The sequence below is a fragment of the Gobio gobio genome (genome assembly GCF_949357685.1).
Source record: "Gobio gobio genome assembly, chromosome: 20".
NCBI classification, from domain to species: Eukaryota; Metazoa; Chordata; class Actinopteri; order Cypriniformes; family Gobionidae; genus Gobio; species Gobio gobio.
In genome coordinates, this window is record NC_137113.1 from 18,276,231 (window position 1) to 18,301,053 (window position 24,823).

At 38.1% G+C, this 24,823-nt stretch overlaps 1 protein-coding gene across 1 annotated transcript in view; it reads right to left on the minus strand.

Annotated features, from left to right (window-relative positions):
• gfra1b (gdnf family receptor alpha 1b) overlaps positions 1-13,759 on the minus strand; it is a 43,244-nt gene extending 29,485 nt beyond the window's left edge. The window contains exons 1-3 of the mRNA XM_079845926.1: positions 13,323-13,759; positions 12,651-12,959; positions 12,369-12,452 (exon numbers count right to left, since the gene is read on the minus strand). Of these exons, the coding sequence (XP_079702052.1) occupies positions 12,369-12,452; positions 12,651-12,959; positions 13,323-13,383 (454 nt within the window). The 5' untranslated portion in view covers positions 13,384-13,759. The remainder of the gene's footprint in view (positions 1-12,368; positions 12,453-12,650; positions 12,960-13,322) is intronic.
• Positions 13,760-24,823: the final 11,064 nt, after the last annotated feature.

A 24,823-nucleotide genomic window follows, 5' to 3' on the forward strand; every position in this document is an offset into this window, starting at 1 on the left:
TTTTAGCATGATTTTACTATTACAGCTCTCAAGGTTAACTAATCGTGAAAAGTGTTGATTATAGCATTATATTTAGATCTATAGCATCATATTTAGATCGTGAAATGTTGCAGTGGAAAGGTAGCCGATCACAGACATGTTGAATGCATGAATGCAGCGACATTGCAACTTGATTTCTGCACACTAATCATCACAGTGCAAACACAATGTAAATAAGAGATTTGTTGCTTATAACGGGAGTTTTGGTGAGAGTCCAGAACTCAGTCACTGATAAACTCACTCTGTTTCACTGGTTTGAGTTACTGACACATAGACAAAGAACATCTGACTGTACACGAATCATTATCAGAAATTACTGGTCACAGATCAGGCATTAGAATTAACACGGTTACTTAAATGTTGTTGCATTACTGTCAAGTCCATATCGTAAAAGTCTGTTTGCAAAGCCTGCACCGAAATTGTGACTGATTTGCAAAAAGAATCCACAGTGAAATGTACCGCATACAAATAAATAATGCTCAACTGAGATATCACATTGTTGAAAATAAATAACCACATTTCTAGCATTAGGATCCTTTGGAAGGTAATGCTAATTTTAGTCCAGTAATCCTGTATTGGTCTTCTCTCCTTGTCATCTCACTAACACGTCAGTGGGCAGGGCCAAAGTTGCAATGATGAAGTGGCCATTGATCTTCTTCTGCAGAGGTGGTCTTTCAGCTATCTTGTACGTCATAAATAGGCACATTTCTCTGGGCTTTGGTAGGAAGTTTTCAGTTCTGAAACGTACAGGATATTCTGTCAGGACCACTATCGCCAATTAGCATACAGTTTGGATTGGCGGTATTGTTCTGGGCAAGAACTCCCTATGCATCCATGCAGCCTAGCATGGATAAGAGCAGGGAGAGCAGCTATAACCCCCCTTAGGGTAAACAGAACAGAACCAACATAATGTATTGCAGATATCAATAATGTCAATATTTTTATGTACAACATATCGAGAATTAGGCCCAATCCCAATTCTATTTTATACCCCTTCACCTTCCCCTACCCCTACTCCTACACCTACCCGTTCCCCTTGCCCTTTGAAACAGAGTGCCATGGGTGAAAATATTCCCCTAAGAAATGGGACACCACTACTATACCATTACACGTCATCATACCCTGTTTATTTTATTAGTGTTGTTGTGAACTTCAGTTGTTTGTTGAAGAATAGACCAGGAGACGTCGGATCAAGACAGAATTATTCTTTTAATGAGAACCTTCTGTGCTGCAGGTCGTCCGAAAACAGTCTGATTTCACAGCACAAGATAATGCAATTTATCTACATTTCATGGGAAGTGGTTCTACAGTAGAGGAGGAGACATTCAAACAAAAGAAATGCATATGTTGTGTAGGTAAAATACACACCCTACTATGAAATCCCTACCAGTCCCATTGAATCAGCATACCTATTCGTATGCTGATACTAGCCAGGCCAAAGAGCCATTAAAGTCTGGGCTCCCAAAAGGTGGGCTCTGACTCATTTAAAACACAATAGAGAATAACAGTTCTGGCAGGAAAGGAGACTCTTGTTAGAGCCTTTGAAGTCAGTAAAACAGGTCTGGGAGATTTGCGTAGCAGACTAATTCATCTGACATCATCATTTTTACCTAAAATCCTAAATGCAATGTACTTTCTAAAATTTGTAATCCCACAGTGTCCAGTGACATTTAACAAGTATGAACAGCAATGAAGTGCGTAGGCTATATCTAACAGAAATCAGGCACGAGCACGTTTAACAAATTACTCACTCCCAACAGAGTTTTGCGCTGTATTTGGACTTAATAAAACGGCGCTCGTTTTCAGTTCAAAAAACGTATGAGCCAAAGTTTCCTAAGATGATACAGAACATACAAGACTAGTGAAGCTGCTTTTCCATCGGGCCAAACTGTTCTCTTTGTTTATGAACTGCTCCATTCCGTGCTGATCCGAGCCGGCCGGTACAGATATGTACCGGAGGGAAACTCCTCATAACCCTTCGTTCGAAGTGTGGTCCTGAAAAATCTTAATTTGAAGGGCTATCTGGCCCTTCCCCTTACCCCTACCACTCCAGCCAAAAGAGAATCGAGACACCCCTACCCCTTCACGTGAACACGCAAAACAAAGGGGTAGGGGAAAGAGAAGGGCTAAGGGGTAGAAATGGGATTGGCCCTTAGTCTGATTCAAAGGGGAATCAGAATGCCAAATCCTGACTGGACCAGAGGAGGAGCTGGGGATGGAGGAGGGTAATTAGCGCCAGAGAAAAGCGATAGCAGCTGATAATACTAAAGGAGCTTATATATATATGCTGTAATAGGCATCGTATTCCTATAGGTAGATGTACACTCACCTAAAGGATTATTAGGAACACCTGTTCAATTTCTCATTAATGCAATTATCTAATCAACCAATCACATGGCAGTTGCTTCAATGCATTTAGGGGTGTGGTCCTGGTCAAGACAATCTCCTGAACTCCAAACTGAATGTCAGAATGGGAAAGAAAGGTGATTTAAGCAATTTTGAGCGTGGCATGGTTGTTGGTGCCAGACGGGCCGGTCTGAGTATTTCACAATCGGCTCAGTTACTGGGATTTTCACGCACAACCATTTCTAGGGTTTACAAAGAATGGTGTGAAAAGGGAAAAACATCCAGTATGCGGCAGCCCTTTGGGCGAAAATGCCTTGTTGATGCTAGAGGTCAGAGGAGAATGGGCCGACTGATTCAAGCTGATAGAAGAGCAACTTTGACTGAAATAACCACTCGTTACAAACGAGGTATGCAGCAAAGCATTTGTGAAGCCACAACATGCACAACCTTGAGGCGGATGGGCTACAACAGTAGAAGACCCCACCGGGTACCACTCATCTCCACTACAAATAGGAAAAAGAGGCTACAATTTGCATGAGCTCACCAAAATTGGACAGTTGAAGACTGGAAAAATGTTGCCTGGTCTGATGAGTCTCGATTTCTGTTGAGACATTCAGATGGTAGAGTCAGAATTTGGCGTAAACAGAATGAGAACATGGATCCATCATGCCTTGTTACCACTGTGCAGGCTGGTGGTGGTGGTGGTGTAATGGTGTGGGGGATATTTTCTTGGCACACTTTAGGCCCCTTAGTGCCAAATGGGCATCGTTTAAATGCCACGGCCTTCCTGAGCATTGTTTCTGACCATGTCCATCCCTTTATGACCACCATGTACCCATCCTCTGATGGCTACTTCCAGCAGGATAATGCACCATGTCACAAAGCTCGAATCATTTCAAATTGATTTCTTGAACATGACAATGAGTTCACTGTACTAAAATGGCCCCCACAGTCACCAGATCTCAACCCAATAGAGCATCTTTGGGATGTGGTGGAACGGGAGCTTCGTGCCCTTGATGTGCATCCCACAAATCTCCATCAACTGCAAGATGCTATCCTATCAATATGGGCCAACATTTCTAAAGAATGCTTTCAGCACCTTGTTGAATCAATGCCACGTAGAATTAAGGCAGTTCTGAAGGCGAAAGGGGGTCAAACACAGTATTAGTATGGTGTTCCTAATAATCCTTTAGGTGAGTGTATATCAGCTGAGAGTCAGCTGTTGCAAGCTTGACTGACGTGACCTGCTAAAACTAACACTACAGTTGATTTATTATAGTATGATGACTTCTTATATGTCAAAACCTCACTGAAAATTTGATTTCTGAGTTCATGACCCCTTTAAAATCTCGTCATGCATATTATCAATCATAATCATGTAAATTGTACTTTATATTGCACTGTTAAGATCTCAGTTTGCCTCATTTCCTTTGAGATCAGAATCTCTTAAAATTCTTGATTCAAACAAATATTTTCTTTATTAAAGCATTTATTTTATGTTGCTGCAGAGTGTTTTAAATTGCAGGCCTTTTCCACATATTTCCCCTTTTTGTCACACTTGACAGAGTTTTTAATGCTGAATGATTTGTAATCAACCATCCAGACATTTGTAATTACCAAACGTTTATGAGCTGTACACAACACAGCACGCACAAGCTTTAAATGTCACTTTTGCCTCCAGCAATCATCAAGCTGTTTACGTGTTTTCTGACGAGGCCGACATCTTTCTCATAGCATGAGATGATGAGGATTTGAGACATTTGTTTTGTGTGTTTCTCAGTGTTTACATGGTAATCCCATAGCAGAGTTTTATAATCTAATGTGGAAAACAGTCTATTTCTATACAAACATAAAAAGCTTTCTCTGCTTCTCTGTTTGTCTCTCACTGCTTTTTCCTTCCTTAGGCTGTGTGGCAGCTGGTTGGGATTCATGAACCGTACAGCCCTGGCATCCATGTCAATGATGTGAAATGAGATTGGAAATCAAATTGCACTTCCAAACAATAACTGCTGACAGGGCCATTTTTTTCATATTTAATAACCTCTTCCTCTTTTATAGGCTTTTTGCGATTCATGCCAATACCAGTGAAGGTCTGAAATGATTTTCTTAAAACAGACGATTCAAACGAACATTACGCATATGAATTTCATCCTACTGAATGTTTAAAACAATGACAGGATTTATTGTCATTAGAGATAGTGGAATTATGGATCAAAACCAAAACTAAACGCAGCCAGAAATAAATTAGCCAGAGCCAGAAATTAAAGGCTTTTTAAAAAAAAGATATAATATATGTAGTAACATTGAAAAGGATTTTAATTTAGAATTCATCAGATTCCTTTATAATTACCCAATGTCTTCTTTCAATAGACTCTCTGTCTGTTTCATATTCAATCAAACAATTTTTCTGGATGAGTGGCGTCACTAAATACAACCAAATTTATGCATCTCATGAAAGGAAGCAGACCATCTTGCATGAGAAGAGGACATGGTCCCTCTGACCTCAATGCATCTCAGTTCTCTTAGTCTCCACATGAGACTTGTTACTACATTCTGGACAAGCCCAAGGGTGTGAATAATTCAGATGGCCGGGACAGCCTCATTTCGGCATGTGAGATCATCAGAAACAGGGATGGATACACTTCATTTCCATAGAGTATGTCTGTTTGACTTGAATGATGAAATATGACGTTTTCAACACGTGACCCAAACCGAAACCATGCTAAATTCACTAAATACACTATTGCAATTGTAGTAATGTTGCACAATATTAGCATTTTTAAATGCTAAATGCAGCCTTAGTGAGTATAAAATTGATGCCAATCAAATGTCAAGGTTTGTCAAAAATTTGCCTTTTTTTGCATATATAGCATTTTATATTTTTTATATCCTCCTGGGACCCAGTAATAGACGTTTGTCCACTGTAGTGGACACTATATGTTAGTGAATTTCTCTGACTACATGCATGTCACAGTCTGGATGTCCTGTAAAGAGCACTTTCAGGTCTTTTCAGAGATACCGAATGTTTGGAGGTTCACCATAACAACTTCTCCTTGGTCTTGAAAAATGATTGACAGTAATTCAGTGATCAAATGTAGCACTCTATTGGAAATATGATAATATTTTGTTCTTATATGATAGTATTTTGCTATTATCTCAGAAAAATTGTATAGGGTTTCTAATCGAAATATGACTTTCTGTTACAAAACAGGGCATTGATGTCTTCAAATGTTGCCAATTATTATTCCTATTATTAATCTTCTGTTTTCATTACATGTTGCCCCAAGAACACATTCATATGCAAATTATAGAAAGTATAGATGTATTGTATTGAATGGGACTAGCCATTTATGGTCATTTTACCCACATATTGCTTAAAGTAAAATTGTATATCAAATCATTACGTTATATCTTTCATAACATAGTTGAGAATTATCTTTATACAAAGTTTGGTTAAAAAAAATCCTGAAGCCGAAAAATGTATTGGTGAATTAAAAAAATATATAATAGAATATATATATATATATACCATACCATTTTTGACATTTGATTGTGAGAAGCCCTTATAGTGAGACAAATGAATGGCTATTTGTGATCACTCCATTATTGACAATCCTGTGGACCAAAGCAGGAACATGAAAAACTCAATTAACAAGGCACAGAACAAGATTCATCTGTCTGAACTAATAGGAGTGTCTGATTGCGAAACATATCAGTTTTCATCATGATCTTTGGTTCCACACACACATTCGACCCCCATGTTTACTCTTAAAGATATAGTTATAAAAATGAAAATTCTGTCACTCTGATGTCATTCTAATCTTGTATGGATTTCTTTCTTCAGTGGAACACAAAAGAAGACACTTTGAAGCTGGGCTGTAACTAGACAATGAGGGGGACAAGTTCCCCCCCAATAATTAGAAATGGCCAAATTGTCCCCCCTATTATTTGATATTCATGATGTTGTTTTGTTGCACTCCATAACGCGCCACTCTATTTATTATTAGGATGACAGCAAGTTTTAAAAGTTACATTTTTTAGGCTGGTCTGCCTTAGCACTCTAACTGTGCTCGTCAATGTCAAAATGGCCAATCAAAATGGCCAATCAAATCAAAGAAGGCGGGCCTTACAGTACACAGAAGATGAGTGCAAATTCCAATGCGATGCTAGCAGTGAAAGAGTGCGTGGTACGACGCAAGTAAACATTTGATATCTGTTTTATGATGGAAATGTACAAGGGCCGGCAGAAATATCTAGTGATGCAAATAACTAGATTTCGAAATTAAAAATATATATATAATTTACATGAGTCATTTAATTCATAACAGAATTTATTTGACGAGAAAATAAATGTTTTGCGTTTTTGACATAAGAGTGAACCCAGCAGGCACACAACGTCATAAGACTTTGAAATTTGGTTACATTTTGGTTGCGACGTCAGGTGACCAAAATTCAACGTCAGCTCAACGTCTAAGGCCAACGTTAATTTGACGTCCAATACCAACGTCAGCTGACGTTGATATTTAGTTGTTTTTAGGTTGTGTTATAAAGTAACCAAAATCCAACGTCAAGCCAACGTCTCAAGCAACGTCATATTGACGTCAGATACTGACATTTAGTCATGAGGTATGACGACCAAAACCCAACATCTCCTTGACGTCATAATGGTAACGTCCACACAACGTCAAATTCGTCAAAATCATTAGACGTTAATATTTTGTTGGTTTTAGGTTGTGGTAATAACTAACCAAAATCCAATGTTGAACCAACATCTCAAACCAACGTCAGATTGACATCAACATCCAACGTTGGACGGACGTTGCATTTTGGTTGAAAATGAAAATCGGGTTGATGTCAGAACCCGTCAATATGATGTCAGATTGACATTGGACCCCAACTTTGGATGGACGTTGCATTTTGGATGGACATCATTGACTTTCATAGTATATAGAAAAAAACACTTTTGCATTTTTACATTATTTGACTTTATTTTTACATTACTTTTGTGTTCCACAGAAGAAAAACAGGTTTGGGTAGACATGAGGGTGAGTAAATAATGACAGCATTTTGATTTTGGGGGTAACTATCCCTTTCATTTTCCCTACGGTTCATTTATTTATTAATCCAACAATGGCTGCCGTTCTCTGTCTTCATTGCTCCAGCTCCTCACTGATCAGGTGCCACAACTCACGCTCTACAGTGACAGTATGATCATTCTTCTTCTCTCGTGACCGCTTTCTTTATTGATTTATGGAAATGACCTGTTTTAATTCAAGAATTTTCAGGCGAATGTATTCCAGTAGATATTTGGTATGAATGTCTCATGATTAATGGCACAATAAACATATTTCTTTTGCCATAACACTGAAAGACAAAGAAAGACCCATATAGTGGTTAGATAGACGTCTACTAAGTCTTATACATACTGTCTTATGACTAATGGCCATTAAAATTGTATTTTAAATAAAGGTAGACATGTAAAACCCTATAAAGGCATTTTGTGTTCGGTGTTTTTTTTTTTATACCCCATTGACTTTAATTGGATGTACAAAAACAGTGTTCTACATAGAGAAAGTCATACAGGTTTGGATTGACGTGAAAGTGAGTAAATGTTGACAGAGTGTTCATTTTTGGGTAAACAATCCATTTGATCTAATAAGCTATAATATCACTAATTGGCTTGCCTACTGGCAACCACAATTCAGTACAATTCTGCGGGTACTTTTTCACTAAACAGGTCATGTCTTTCCTCCTTGGTTGATTTTTCCCCCTTCCTTTTTCCTGTGATCCCACAGCTCAAGAGGATCTGTTACAAAAGCTATGTAAAGCTGCAGGGTGTGGCATCAAATAAACAGGACAGAAAGTGCCTGCACAGCATATAGCATACAGACGCATTCTGAACAAAGACTCAATTCTGACAATGCCTACTTACAATAACTGAGTCATCTAAGAGGCATCAGGTCTATAACCCGGCTTCTATAAACATGACATAAAACCTGCGTAATTGTCCGATCTGTTTTGACTGCTATACCTCAATGATGCATCTTTATGGAGAATAATTAGTTTGTTAAAGTTTAAAATGCTAAGTTGGAGAGTGAAATGTCTTGCTCAGCAATAATTAGATGCTTAATGTGGCCATTTATATTGATCTCAGTTATGTTTCTGACAAGAAGTGTAACCTTAACACATTTACTGAAACACTGGCGTTTTTGCATTAGAGCCCCGGAGAGCTGCCTACAATTAGATGACCAGGCATTTCTGTTAGTCAGGACTATGAAAAGAGTTTGAGAAAGCTGATACTCTGTTGACTATGTTTCTGTCTCTTTGCTTGGCATCATGTTTCCCTTAAGGATATTCTGTACTGACATGACAGGCTCAATGCTGTGCCCCAGACGCAGTCACAAGTCTCTGTCACAGAGTCTCAAGTCTCAAGTCTTTCACAGTCAAAGCCAAATCTCAAGTCTTTCACAGTCAAAGCCAAATCTCAAGTCTTTCACAGTTAAAGCCAAAACTCAAGTCTTCCACAATCAAGTTGTTTGTAACAAGTTTAAGTGATATGATCCCTGTAGTAGTAATCACACATTGCTTGTGATGTTCCTCATTTGAAAGTCACTTTGAATAAAAACATGACTAAATGATCACGATGAACGTGATTTCACCAAGTACGTGTTCCTGGATCAACATTGTTGTTTATTCCAATCAACCAATCAGATTTGAGGGTCAAGTTAGCAGTTTATTTTAAGTTTAGGCTTACATCCAGGGTTAGGTGCTTCTACATCAGTGTTTTTCACCATCATTTCTCTCTGATTTTAAGGATAGGGTTAGGTTTAGGGGTTGGGATATGGTTAAGACAAAATTTTCAGATTGGAATCAACAAAATATGACTTACTTGGAAAAATCACAGTGACCCAACATGGACACTGAAGTTTGCTGTTGTATTTACAGTATGTACAGCCATGCACACACTGACTGACAAGACAACACCAAAAGGATAATACACTGATCAAACAAAACCCAGCAACCATTGGAATTTGGTGCTTGTTGGCACTGTGTGAATGAGCCTCAGACTGAAGTATCCATTTCTGCTGTGAAAAGCCTGAAAACACCCACACAAGGTGTTGTAAAGAGATGTCCCACTGAGAGTAAAAGATTAGGGTCAGTTATTATTGGGATCCGGCGTGTGGGCTAATTCAGTGGTTCATGACAGTAAATATAAAAATACTTTTCTCACAAGAAACACGTTGGACACCAACGTTGGAGATTTTTTGGGGGCATATTAGGCACTGTACAAGTAACTTAATACCTAGTTCTAGCATGAAACTCTAAATGGCGCAGGCTGCACGATTTACTCACCCTTAAGCCATCTTATGTGTACATGACTTTCTTCTTTCTGATGAACACAATTGGAGTTATATTAATAAATATCCTGACACTTCAAAGCTTTATAATGGCAGTGACGGGTCCATTGAGTTTGAAACTCAAAAAAGCACATCCATCCATAATAAACATACTCCACACGGCTCTGGTGGGTTATTAAAGCCCTTTTGAAGCGAATCGATGGGGTTTTGAAAGAAAAATATCCATACTTAAAACTTTATAAAGTAAATTTACGCAGAAAGTGTAACGCCTGTAGCAGTTCAAAGTGCTTAAGCTACGTCCGACGTAATGCATTGCGCCAGTTTTGCTTTTTTTTTGTAATTTGCATATGGAAAGCGGCCTTTTGGAAGCTGGATATTTTACTTTATAAAGTTTTACATTAGGATATTTTTCTTACAAAACCGCATCGATTCGCTTCAGAAGGCCTTTATTAACCCCCGGTGTGGAGTATTTTTATTATGGATGGATGTACTTTTTTGAGTTTCAAACTCAGTGGACCCAATCACTGCCATTGGCTTGAATGGCTTGAGGGTGAGTAAATCATGGGGTAATTTTCATTTTATAGTGAACTACTTCTTTAACTAATTTGGTAGAGATCACATCATTATCTACATAGCGCAGCTGATTGTTTACTTTTGCATCAGTGGCCAATGAGCTGCGGCTCAACATTAAAATGCTGGTAGTTTGCTGTTAGCAGTCTGCAGCGCACTTTCAGAAACCCTCCACCTTCCCCAGCTCCACCTGTATAGATATGCTACGGGTTTATTTAATGTATGTTACAAGTGCAGCAGCAGCAGCATGTCTTACATGCTCACAGCAATGTTCATGAATGTATTGGCAATAGCAGGTCTCTGTACCATTCCGCCCAGACCAAATATATTAATATTGCCATATTCATTACCATGCCAATCTCTCAGAGAGTTGTCATGACCGAACTATCCTTCACGCTCCACACTATTCTGTTACAAAAGGTTTGGTACCATTCTTAGGTGATGCAGTGGATGCATGGTTCTCTACAGATTCATCAGGCCTATATAACCCTGACATTGCACCACCTCAAGAACACGAATGTCTCTCCATCTGTGCCATGTAGAAATCTGGCACAGCAGCTCTGAGTCTCTCAACCAAATCAGTTTTTATTGAAGCTGCACTGGCAGCAGCCATAAACATCCTGCTCACTCCTGTATAGACCAGCTGTGAATTATTACTGGGGTTGCTGGACGTGCCAGAACCGGTGCACCTTTTCCACATTTTTCTGGTGCACTTTTTTTCCTTCTTCATGGAATTGCTCTAGATATGAGTGGAATTAATATTCATTTGCATTTTGCATTGAAATATAAATAATTCAAATGAATATCTCTCTCCTGGGTGATGTTCAACACCTGTAGTCTGCTGCTACAAATACACACAAGCAGTCAACAACACACATACACGGATGCACAGCAAACCTTGATCCTTTCGTAATAATGCTCTAATAGTACCAGACTGATGATTAAAGAATTAACAGCTGTTTAAACCAGTAAATTTAAGCTTATTTTTATATATAAGCACATTGATTAGCGCTTCAGGAAAGAACAAGGCTGCAATCTCAGAAGCTGTGTTTCTCGTCCAGCTTTATTGATTTGAAGTGGAATGAGAGGGAAATGTAAGGGGAGAGTGTCTCTCTACATCAAATGTACTTTCATATAAAGCCCACATGTTCTAAATAGAACAACTACAGTAAATGTATTTTTTAATCCAAACAAATGCAAATACAGACCACAGACACTTGTTCTCTGCCAAAACCTAGTGCATCACAGGCTGTTCAAAAAGGTATGCAACTGAATAATTCTGCCTTCTAAGCATCTATGTATAAAAACTCAAATAAACGATTCGCTCAATACCGAAATAATGCCTATGGTATTTCACTCTTAGCATGGCAACATAATGTCAAACGCTATTGAAATCAATTACTAGTCGAGTCTCAAAATGGGTGCGGAGTACTATTTGTGTACCGCACGGAGGTGCTGTCTACGCAGAGTCCTCCTTATGAGAGTCTCACTAATGAGTTTCCATGATGGTTAGAATGCTGCCCATGTAGGCAGTTGGCAGTGAGGCAGCTCACTAGGTTTTGGAACAGAGCTACTATCTGTCACCATGGAGATTTACTGCAGAACTTACAGTCAAGCACAGCTCAGATTGAGAGATGCAGTCAGTGTTATCTTCAACACCAGCAGACCTCACAGTAGTTGAACAGGGGAGGACCAGCGCCATCTACAGGGCGTAACTATCCCTTCTCCTTCAAGCAGCACTTGTTCTGTTAGTCCTCTATAGGAATGCATTAGGCATTGACTCTTTTCCAAGGACATCACTCAAAACCTGTTCACTCAAATCTCTAAAATCCATTACAAAGCACACTTTCATAAATGACAGACACCGGCAGGTCACTCATTTAAATTCATTCATTTGCCAGACATATGACGTACACATACCTAAGACGTGCATTTATTTAGCACATTATGCATATATTTAGAATCAACAGACAGAATAAAAAGCTGGCAAATGATTTGTATGCAGTGTGAACTGACATGACATGAGGTGGGGATATATATTAACATCAGACTTACCTGATATGATGGGAGCCAGACGAAAAATATCAGAAAGACGGCTGTTTACTGGCTCATATGGCGAGTCCTCCAGCAAGTCATTGGCTGGAAGATAAACCATATGGTAGATATAATAATTTAACAAGTGATAATTCAAATTGTTTGCATGCATCATTCTTAGAACCAGAACTTTTTAACTTTATAAATAAATTATAACAGCATAATTCATTTCCAAGACTAAAAAAAGTGGTTTACAGAGCATGATAATTTTTCATTTTTGATGTTACACATGGATCTGCTCACCCTGTAAACTCTGGTATATACTCCAGAATATGCGCAGGCAGTTCTTCTCTTTCTTCATTCCTCTCCTACACTTGCAGTCGTACAGGGGACTCTGTTTCATAGACTCTATGGCGTTCCGGCACTCGTCCTGCGCCTCGGGTTCAGCCAGCATGCTGAAGTTACTGGCTCTCCCGGCCACACACTGTCTCATGGTGCGGTACTTAGTGCTGCAGCCGTACTTCGCCAAACACTGTTCATGAGCCCTAACGCAGTCCAGTCGAACCGAACGAGACTGTGCGATCGCATCTGCCTTTGAGAAGTGCACTATATCTGTGCAGGGAAAAGAAAAAGTTACAGATGGGAATTAGACAGAATGGAAAAACTGTCACAGATCTTCTAATGTTCTTAATGATGGTAATCTCACTTACCTAGTTACTTGTGTGGACCCCATTTATACAATTAGAGACAACTTATATGTAAAAGACAAACACTTTTTTATATATAAAACAGATCGATCTGTTTCCTGCGAGGTTTAGAAATAATAATAAAAGACTATTATAATAATCATCATTATAAAAACAAAACAAAATATCTATGCATCTAAATTACAATATTATATAGGCTACATATTTGTTGTAGTTGTTAAAGATTTAATGCGCAAACAAATATTGGAACACATGCGTCGCTACTTACCAAGGACAAGCAACATTATCCAAAAAGTTCCGAATATCATCGTCGCTTTATTCAGATCCATTCAGAGAGCAGGGAAACTGGTTAGATACGAAAAAGAAGAATTTCCTCAGTAAATCCATTGCGCGCCAGATGCGCACTGGTGCAAGTAGTGAGAAACAAGTGATCAGACATCATCCGGACAGACTCCAACAAGCGCTCAGTGCTGCTCTGCTGGACACACCCCACGAGAGGAGAATAAAAACAGTACTAAGAGTTTAAAAAAAATATTACGATTAAACAGTAATATCGTGGCATTGCGCTATATTCGGCATTTTGGCATCTTCTTTATCATATCTTCAGTAATTAAACGATTTCTTATAAAGATATGCAAAGTTCATGTCAGTCCACATTGAATGGCAAATATGAGTAGGCTACTGTTGCGCGCTCAGCTGACCGACAATGTGGATAAGGTCGAAGTACGCGCACTCTGTGAGAAGACACTGCGCATGTGTTCGGATCTCCGCAAAGGTCGGTCCTTTTGGCTCAGTTGGACAGTGAATATTCGCTGATTAGGCACCATTAAGCACTTTACTTAATAAGAATTATCCAAAGACTGTCCAAGCAGAAATGGAATCCACTTTGCGATCCATATCTGACACCCTTATTTCTGTCCATTTTTTTGGCCACTGACGTTATTACTATGAATTATCTCTAGACGCTGTAAACAAAACGCTAAGCTTTTTGTGATATTTTTTTATTTTTTTATGTGTAAATCTACAATAATGTGAAAATAATGACAATTATCAAAAACAGTCTAATTGTGCTGTGGTTAGCCTACCTCAGGTGAAAGCGTCTATTGGCACACTAATCAGAATACGCACTCTGTAAATAGAATTCACACTTTTAAGAATTCCAAACATTTCGCATACTAGCCTACATAAGAGCAAGTATGACGCCATCCAACACTAAGGGTTTGTTTACTATTCGTAATGAAACAACATGCCACCTCTAACGCTTCATCTTTCTTTATTTAAGCGTCTCATATGATCATAAAACCTTTTATGAAGTTTTATTTCTTGATTGTATGGAGGAATCAAGAGCATGAGCGCCACCTGTTTACTGAAGACTAGCATGGCAGTTGAACTTTCAAATCAACGAAGCAGAAGAATATTGTATTAATGAGTACAATTTAGCTCGTTATCATTTGCATATAGAATCCACATTAATGTTGTATTAATTTTCCCTCTAAAAACAAATCATTCAGGCCTATTTGTTTGAATACATTCCTATGTAGGCTATTCAATTGAATACATAAAGAAATCATGTAACATGCTGTAATGTATGAATCAATAAACAATCAAAACCAAGCATACAAATACATTTCCAGACATCTGCCATGTTGCACATTGCATCTTAATGCAGTGTCTTGTGCCCCTGCAAGTGACTTTTTTATTTCTCTGATTGATCCATAAACATTGATTCAATCATGTTTTCTTTGAGCATATTGTATACTGATTGCTCCTCACTTGTTAACAAGGTTCATTCCACTGAAATCAAACCAAAATCAATCTCTTCTATAATGAAAATGTCAACAACAAAAAACCCCTCCAAAGAATTAATTACACAAACCAAATCATTAGCTAGCGATTGCTTGACTTGTTATAAACCAGTCCTACTAATGAGATTGCATAGGCATACTGAACTTGGTTAGAAATCCGATACATAATCAATACTCACCTTTAGGTTGGGTACGAAAGAGTAACCATCTAGGAAATGAGCTCAGTTGGATTTATTGTCAGTTAATCAAAGACATTGCCGGATACCAATGGATAATGCGAACAACAGCATCCCACAAACGATGCACCATTGATCCAGCCATGCTTTTGCAGACAATTAACTTTGTTTGAAACCTAACAATAAATCCATCCAAGAGACGGAATTTATATGTAGCTAAAACATTTCCTGAATGGATTCTGCTGACTCGAATCGATTATTCTTTTACATTCCATTACCTTCATGTGTGTAACATTGGCAAATAATCAAAGGATAATCAAAATTAAGTTTGTATTTTGTAATGATGCTTTGTAGATAATTGAGAGCTTGTAAATAACTTCAAACATTGCCAGAACATTGCTGAAGCTAGGTTATGCACAGCATTCTCTAAAATGTAAGCAAAAATAGCAAAAAATGTCAGATAGGAGATAGATTATTGTAATAGTAGAAATGTTTGTAATGTAAACATAACACAAGGGCTCTATGGTGGATGATGCTTCCCAGCCAACACGTGTATGTGGGGCCCACATGGGTTAAACATGGGCTACACTCTAAAAAAAAGGTTCTATATGGCACCAAAAATGGTTCTTCGTCGTAATCATAGAGGAACCACTTTTGGTGCTATATAGCTCCATATCTTGCTATATAGTACCTTAGTTAGCAGTGCTATATAGCACCTTAGTCAAAGAACCGCTGAAGAACCTCTGAAGCACCAAAATTGGTGCTATATAGCACTTAAAAAGGTTCCCCTATGATTACGAGCCAAGAACCATTTTTGGTGCCATATAGAACCTTTTTTTTTTAGAATGTACAGGGGTACAGAGTGGGCATGGGCTCAAAATGGGCATCTTATCTGGGGCCCACTTGGGTCAACTAAGTAGGTCCCACATGGGCAAACCCAGCTGGGCTCCCCATGTGGGACCTAGTTGGTTCACTAATGGAAAATGAGTACATTATTAAGATTTCAATGTATGTGTCAAGAGTATGGGTTAAACACTATATGTGGTAGCGGTGATTGTAGTCTAATTGTAGGCTAATTTCGACGGATGGCAGAGGACATGTTTGTCTGTGCACTGTGCGTATGCTTTTGTCCATATGTGTATTCACATATAAAGCAGTCTCATCAAACAGAGTGCTGTAGCGCATCTCCATTTAGCTAGTGTTAAAAGGAAAATCAATGGGAGATTTGTGGCAGGAAGTCTTCATATTCTCTGTGGCCTTTTCAGTCATTTAGAGGGGGAGATGTTTGTTCTGTATCTACCCCACAAATCTTAACCCTCATTGGTTTGAGTCTGTAAGAATGGGGATAGCTGTAAAACTCAACCCCCAAGAATAATTCTTAAGAATGGCTCTCATTCATCACACTTAGAAACACACACAGAAGGGGGGTAAGCAATATTCTGGGGCAATCGATTGAGAGTAATTTGATCCGTGTCATCTGAACAGCTAATTGATTGCTCGTTTCAAAAGCTATATTGGTGTGTAAGCGCATCCGGTTCGTGTAGAAGCCATTATGTGGTTGATCCCCATTATAATATATTAATTAGTAGAGAAAAGAAATGGCATTCATTTTCCCTTTCAGATGGCAAATGTGTTCTGTGCAAACATTTGTCTTTGAACAGCTATAGAATGTAATTAAGTCACGTTTGAGGAACAGTAATTGCCGACTTTGATGGTTCCTTTTGATTACTTATTCAAAGAAAAGAAAATTGCCTCTGTTTCAGCCTGCCAGCTAATAGACTTCCACTAAGGTCTTTGGAAACCGCAGAGATCACCGTGGCGGGTTTGATTCAGAGCACACGGTTGATCAAAACTGACTGAAAATGACCAAGGAAGGAACTTTTGTTGGATTTTTTTTTCACCCATTGAAATAATTTCTTGTTTAATAGCATTCAACACATCTTATTCAAGAGTATCCCTCGTCCAATTGAACACTGACCAAAAGGAAATAATTACATTTCTCATTTACAAACTCTAGGAACTATGTCATTTGTCACAAGTGGCTTCCTTCAATTCTCTCTCTTTAAGTGGGTGAGTAAGTGAAGTGCTGATGAGGCTGTTGATGTCTGGACAGATTCTCCCACTCATTTTGGCCTTCTGTTTATTTCTTTGACAACTGCCCCTCTTGTCTGCCTGTTCAGTTTGATCTTTTTTTCCCACAGTATGTTCCAACTGATTTCAAAGTGCTTACGTTTTGGCAATCTTTATAAACTTCTCCAGCGTTTGTCTCCTAACAACTTCATCTCAAGGTCCAGCATCTGGGAATCTTGACAGTAGAACAGTTCTGATATGATTAATGAACAATTTAAATATGAAGTTTCAATTAGTTTTTATTTGATTTTGCAACACAGTAGATAAATAATCACACAAACACGCGCGCACACACACACGCACATGGTTGGTACACATCTATCTATCTATCTATCTATCTATCTATCTATCTATCTATCTATCTATCTATCTATCTATCTATCTATCTATCTATCTATCTATCTATCTATCTATCTATCTATCTATCTATCTATCTATCTATCTATCTATCTATCTATCTATCTATCTATCTATCTATCTATCTATCTATCTATCTATCTATCTATCTATCTATCTATCATCTATCTATCTATTTGAAAATGTAAAAATGCAGAAAGTTTTCAGTGATAGGTATAGTTTTAGTGGTAAGGAATAGAATATACAGTCTATACCATTGTGTCTATGGAATTTCCCATAAAACATGGAAACTCATCATGTGTGTGTGTGTGTGTGTGTGTGTGTGTGTGTGTGTGTGTGTGTGTGTGTGTGTGTGTGTGTGTGTGTGTGTGTGTGTGTGTGTGTGTGTGTGTGTGTGTGTGTGTGTGTGTGTGTGTGTGTGTGTGTGTGTGTGTGTGTGTGTGTGTGTGTGTGTGTGTGTGTGTGTGTGTGTGTGTGTGTGTGAAACCTTATGTTATGGGGACAAAATGTCCCCACAAAGATGGCAATATCGAAATCCTTGTCCTTGTGGGGGTATTTTTGGAAATGTAAATGTAAAAAAGCAAAAAATAGGGAACAAAATATACAGTGTGTACAGTATAAAAATCATTATACTAAAATCAGAAACCCAACATGTGTGTGTGCCTTTCTGAGGGCACTGATATTGTTATTAAATAAATTAAATTTTACAGTTTTTTTCAGTCGCTTTACATTTCTCGAATCATCCTCGACATTTGCAAAACAGTAAGTGCATTTCTCAAAACATTTTTTACAAACAGCAAAACACCATGGATTACCTGCAAAAGCCAGTCTCTTGCTCAAAATCCTTAGTTCACGTGTTACGAAAATGTATAGAAATATGCGTTATATATTATGACAACTTGTTCAACCATTTTGCATTTAAAGACTTGCGCTATAACTAATGCCTAAATGTTGTGGGGGGTGAGACTATTCAACAGAGACCCATTATAATACATTTTGATCAAGCAATTGATAATGTAGGAAACAGCAGAGAATTGTACATAATCATTTGCATGGATGTACAAACGCATTTGCAACTTGTTCAAAGAAATGAGAAACTGCTTTTTTGATGTGCACATGTGACACAATGATATGAAGATTTAACCGGTAGTTTTGAGAATTTCAATTCTGATCTGAGAAATGTACCAAAGTGACTGAGAAAAACTGTAATTCTTAATTGTTTTTTCTTTTTCTTTTAAAGAAACAGATTAGAAAAACGAATGGAATATGGCATAACAGTTAGAAACTGAAAATGGCCAGAAATATATTTGTATTTCTGCTTTATCAAAACTAATTAACTGCTGTATTACCCACAATCAGTTTCACAGGAAATAGGAGTCGCGTTCCCTCTAGTGGTCTAACATTACAACAACACTATCAAGTTTGAATGATGACAAAAATGTAGATAAAAAATAATTAGAAATCATTAAAACAGTTAAATAAAAGTAAAAAAGAGATCTACTTGCTGTAGAACGAATGCAAACAAATCTATTCAAATAATAAAAAATAAAATATACAAATTAAAATAAAATATATATTTTATTCTCTTCTCAGTGAATAGGATGTTTAGATGTTCAGCTTGCCAGTAGATGGCAATGTTGTACAGTTTGTCACATATCACACATGACGAGGCAAACTCAATTCTGCAAAGATTTGCTGTCTGTGCTCCATTCTGAATATGCCTAGATGCATTTCACATTTGGAGCATATTTTAAATATTCAGCAGTCAATGCTCAGAAGGTTATTTGTAGGGAATTAAATAAGGGAATTCATTTACCAGGTATGTTAGAAAAACAGAAAACTATATGTAGAAAATAAAGTGAATAACAATATAGATTAATATCTTCCCCAATTACATTAATTTGTTGTGGTGGTATATAAATAATACTGATTCCGAATATATCATACCTACACTGTATTCTTAAAAGAATGTCTAAAACATGGTATTATTATTGTACCCTGTCTGAAATCACAGTAATACCATAATACTTTTTGATTTTTATGTTAGCGAAGTTTGTGAACAGGTCATACAGTCTGAGACATTTGAGAAAAAGGGATTTCTCTGTCTAGTTTCATTGCTTGTGCTTTCGTTCTTGACAAAATCCAGGATTAAGTTACAGCTTGAGTGGCACAAGCCCTGAGTTTTGAAACCAGCTTTAAGAAGAGTTAAAGGCACTGTAAAGGTCAGTAAACATCCACTCTAACATAAGCATTTTGCTCATCTGACCATTAAAAAAATCTGCTGTTTGCAATCTAGCCTGGGTCCAGCTAAACTGGGATAGTGAGCTGTCGGGAGACATCCCCAGGACTCACAAGCTCTACATAGCAATGAGTTCCACTGGACGGCGTTGCCCTTGTTTTCTTGGAAAGTGACACAAATGCATGTAATGCAAACTGCTACTGACAGTGAGAGTCTGTGAAGATTTTTTGGCACCATTCTAATTATTTATCACTGACATTTCTGCCCCACTTTCTAAAACAACAGTTGATTGACATTGCGTGTTTTAATTGCCTCCTTATCCTCTACAAGTTATTCTGCTCCAGGCTGTGTGAACAAGAAAGGTGAAATCTGAAATCCCTTGGAGGAACGGCACCATTAATAACAACTTGTTTCAAGAGCGACTGGTAGTCGTTTTCTATTAATAAGTTTGTATTACTTTAACAATGTTGTTGCTTATGTTCCTGCAGTAATTAAATTGGAAGTTGGAAGTGACAGCGCCTACTGAGGACCAATGTTTATTCAGGTTTGTTCTTTAACTGAGTAGTACTAAACTCGACTGATTGTTGTGCCCACAGTATCCTTAATGCTCTGATTTGTATTCTTCTCACATGTTTAATTACCTCTGACATGATTGCACATGCACACAAAAAAATTGGTTCTTCAGCGTTTTTCCAGCGGTTCTTTGGGGTGGTTGAGGGGCTATTAAGCACCGCAACCTAAGAACCTGTTAAACCCAGTATGGTTCTTCAGCGGTTCTTCGCTGGTTCTGCAGCGGTTCTTTGGGGTGGTTAAGGTGGTATATAGCACCACTGCCATACAAAGAATATGTCATGACATTAAATACAGTGTATTTCTTGAAGATAAGGTGGTTCTCACAAGACTTTTTGACCCCAGAAAAGCATAAAAGTGATTCAAAATAGCATTTGCCATTGTAGTAAATTCCCATTCATATCAAACAGAGAGTGGAGTAACAGATCTAAATATAAGGAGGAGAATGGGGTGGTGGTGGGATACAACAAGACAATTTAGACTGCAACTGGCTGTATGCAAACTATGTGGAAGGAGGAATACAATTGGAGGATGAGAGAAAGCTACATGGTCATTGGCTGAATTTAAACCAAGTGGCAACCTCCTGCGGTCTCTCTTGAAGCTAACACTGAAGTGACTTCAACTGAAATTCATCGACAGGCCGCTAGAGACAGGCTCCAAAAGGGAGTCAAATCATCTCCCCCATGTTAAAATCCCCAACTTTACAGCAGTAACAAACTTTACAGCCTGGTACAAAAAATGGTTTTGTTTCATCTGTTTAAGTTATATTACGCCTTAAAGCTCTGCATAATTAAGGGCGTGGCCACTTGAGTGACAGGTGGATTGCAACTATGGTGCTAGGTGGGTGTGGTTTCAGCAACCAGGCACCTCAGCTCCACCCACGTCCGGTGAGGCGCTGCCAAGATGGCCACGGCCCACTTTAGATTCCAAAAATGCTCTTCAGAAACATACGGGTGACGTCACGGACACTACGTCCATATTTTTTACAGTCTATGATGTAACTGATAAGAGGCTCGAGGTGTTTGTGAAGTTAGTTATATACCGAAATTATGTCACAAACTTCAATAAAAAGGCTATATTCATATATTAATACTTTGTGTTATTTATGTAGTCAAATAATTAGGCTATATCTTGATGTTTTGTAAGTAAAGTTTTCAATCATTTACTATCATCTCAAGGCCCCCCCTGCGAGTGCTATATAATGTCACCTCCAAAGGTGCTGTATAGCACCTAAAGATTGATGCTATATCGCACTTAAAGTGGTTCCCCTATGATTACAAGCCAATGAACCACTTGCTATTTAGCACCATTTTTGTGCATAATGTGACATGCAACGGCAAGTGAAGGCAGACCTTTTTATATACTATGCCTTCCAGAGCATTAGGGGGTGGCTTTGTATTGTGTTTTGTTACCTAACTAGACAACCGCAACCATCAATTTGATGAGGCTATAATGGATAAATATGTGACCAAATGAAGAAAAAGGGGGCTTTTGGAAGAGCAGGCTATGCACTCGTTTCTGGTGTAGGTCTTTTATGGACGCATCCTGAGCGAGTGCAAATATAGGGATTTCACAGCAGGCCGGTCATTTCTGTTGACATGCTGTGGACTTAAATCTTCAGAGTGTGTTAAAAATGTAAGAGTATATTATATTGTGTCCTCGACTGACTTCAAAAGGGAATATTTCAGCAGCTCAGGGAATCGAAAAATTGCACAAAACATTCTTGACATCATTCAGCCTGTGCGCATTTGACAACATTGGCCAGTGGTGTGCCTTGCAATTGTATGACTATATTCTGCTTTAGATTTTTAGACTGTTGATCAAACGTTTGGAATAATTCACATTTTTATGCTTACCAAGGCTGCATTTATTTGATAAAAATAGCAATATTTCACAATATTACAGATTTCTATATTAATATATTTTGAAATAATATATTTTAAAATGTCAAGCATCATTATTTCAGTTTTCAGTGTCACGTGAACCTTCAGAAATCATTCTAATATGGTGCTCAATTATTTATGAATTGTTATTGATGCTAATTATTAATAATAGTCCTTATTATAATCAATATTTTGCTGCCCAATATTTTTGTGGAAAACACATTTTTTTAAAAAGGATTCTTTGATTAATAGAAAGCTCAGGGAACAGAAACTTTTGTAACATTATAAATATCTTTACTGTCACCTTTGATCAATTTAAAGGTCCCATGACGTGGATTTTTTAAAATTATTTTTTATGTTTCCTGAGGTGTACTTATATTGTTAGTATGATTTTTCATCATAAAATGTCATAATTTAGAAATAAACACATTTTTCTACACTCTAAAAAAAAAGTTCTATATGGCACAAAAAGTGGTTCTTCGTTGTAATCATAGAGGAACCACTTTTGGTGCTATATAGCTACATATCTTAACATGTTCTGCATATGGTGTGCTATATAGCACCTTAGTCAGTGAAGAACCGGTGAAGAACCGCTGAAGAACCACTGAAGCACCAAAATTGGTGCTATACAACACTTATAAAGGTTCCCCTATGATTACGAGTCAAGAACCACTTTTTTTAGAGTGTATCCTGATTTTAGCCCTCTGGCTTGAATGCTTTGTTTCAAGGGGTGTGCCTGCTGTGGGACTTCAGTGTAAACGTCCACTGTTGTGATTGGCTGACATCTTTGCATTTGAAATGCGTATTACATTTGAAACCCCTCTCGAATACTTTTACTATGTTTTTTTACTATTACAGCTGTCGACTAACAAAAAAATGAAAGTGAAAGTGTTGATTATAGCATTATTTTTTAGATCTTTTCCCATCAAATGAAAGGCTGCAGTGATAAGCATTGAGGAGACAGACAGTCTGTTGATCGCTTGAATGCAGTGATCTCGTCATTGCAGTGCTATTTCTCTCACAAAATTCTTTCACCACAACTAACAGCAAACACGACACCAATATGAATGCAGTAAGAGCTTTGTTGTGCAGCATAACAGCGTCATTCATTATAACGGCAGTTTGGGCAAGTGTGCAGATACACTCGCGACGTGATTGACAGCTTCAGCCATTATAAAGAGTGTGTTCTTTGATCGCTCTCTGTAGTTTAACACACTTTATACTACGGGGCCGTTGAATGCTTGAATCTGATTGGCTGATGAACGTTCTGAGGTGTGCAATTATTTTCTGGGAAACGCACAGCGAACGCAGTTCCAGGCTGCTCTCTTGACCGCATTACAGTTCCATATCACTTCGCCAAACGATTGCAAATGTCTTTACAGCCAACAACAGCAAATAACCAAAACCCACAACGACACTGACCAATCAAATAAATATAGTAAACAATATGATAAAAGGGACAGATTATTTCCATGTTTTATTTCCACAAAATTACGTTTAATTATGTAAGAAACGCACATTACTCTTGTTCTTCCGCTCTCTCTGTTCTGCCACTCAAACGCGCACACATACAGTGTGGAAACACTCGCACAGAAACGTGATGTCAGCGCTGCTCTAACGATTTTATCAGTAAAATAGTTTAGCAACATAAAAGAAACATGACATTTCTCACTAATGAGGTAACATTAATGAAGGCGCTGTTCTTACAGTTCCGTATTAGTTGACGCTGTTGAAAGGGACACAGGCTCTCTCTCTCTCTCTCTCTCTCTCTCTCTCTCTCTCTCTCTCTCTCTCTCTCTCTCTCTCTAATAACTTGCTGCATTAATAACTGCATTAGTCTGCTATCAGTGGCTCAAGCCTCCACAACCAGCTTTAAAATGACGTTTCGGAACTAGCAAAAGAGCCGTTGGATGAGACGCGGAAGAAATAGTCCTACTCACAATAGCGATTTAAGTACAAAAACTGGACGAATGCCTTTAAATATATCATCGGATCGATGTCTTGACGTGTGGTAACCGTAGTATAAGCGGAATAATTGAATCCAGGCTGTTGAATTATTAGAAAAATAATGCAAACTATAAAAAAAACTCTGCTTCGTGTCGTGACCGCATCACCACCTCGGGTGTGCATTATTTTTCTAATAATTCAACGGCCCGTCGTCAATTATTCCTTACTTAAATAACAGATTTGTTTCCTGCTACTAAGAGAAACAATGTGAAGTTGATCGTTTAGTCACTGGCTTGATTCACTGATGCATAAACAGTATTAAACGATATATAATTAGCTACACATCACTGATCAGGCATTAATGAAAACTGTGAACTTATTGTTTGTGGCGGTGCTGTCGAATCCATATAGTAAAAGTCTGTTTGTAAAGCCTGTGCTGACATTGCGACTGAATTAAAAAAAAAAAAAAAAAAAAAACTGAAACCATTTTCTCCAAATTCTCTGGGCGGAGTAAGGGGAGGTAACCTTTCCCCGTATGACGACATACGGGGAAAGATTCCAGATTGGCCCATCTGAGCTTTCATTTTATAAGAGACAGATCAAGACACCCAGGGCTTGGTTTACACATATCGCAATTTCTAGCCACTGGGGGACCATAAACA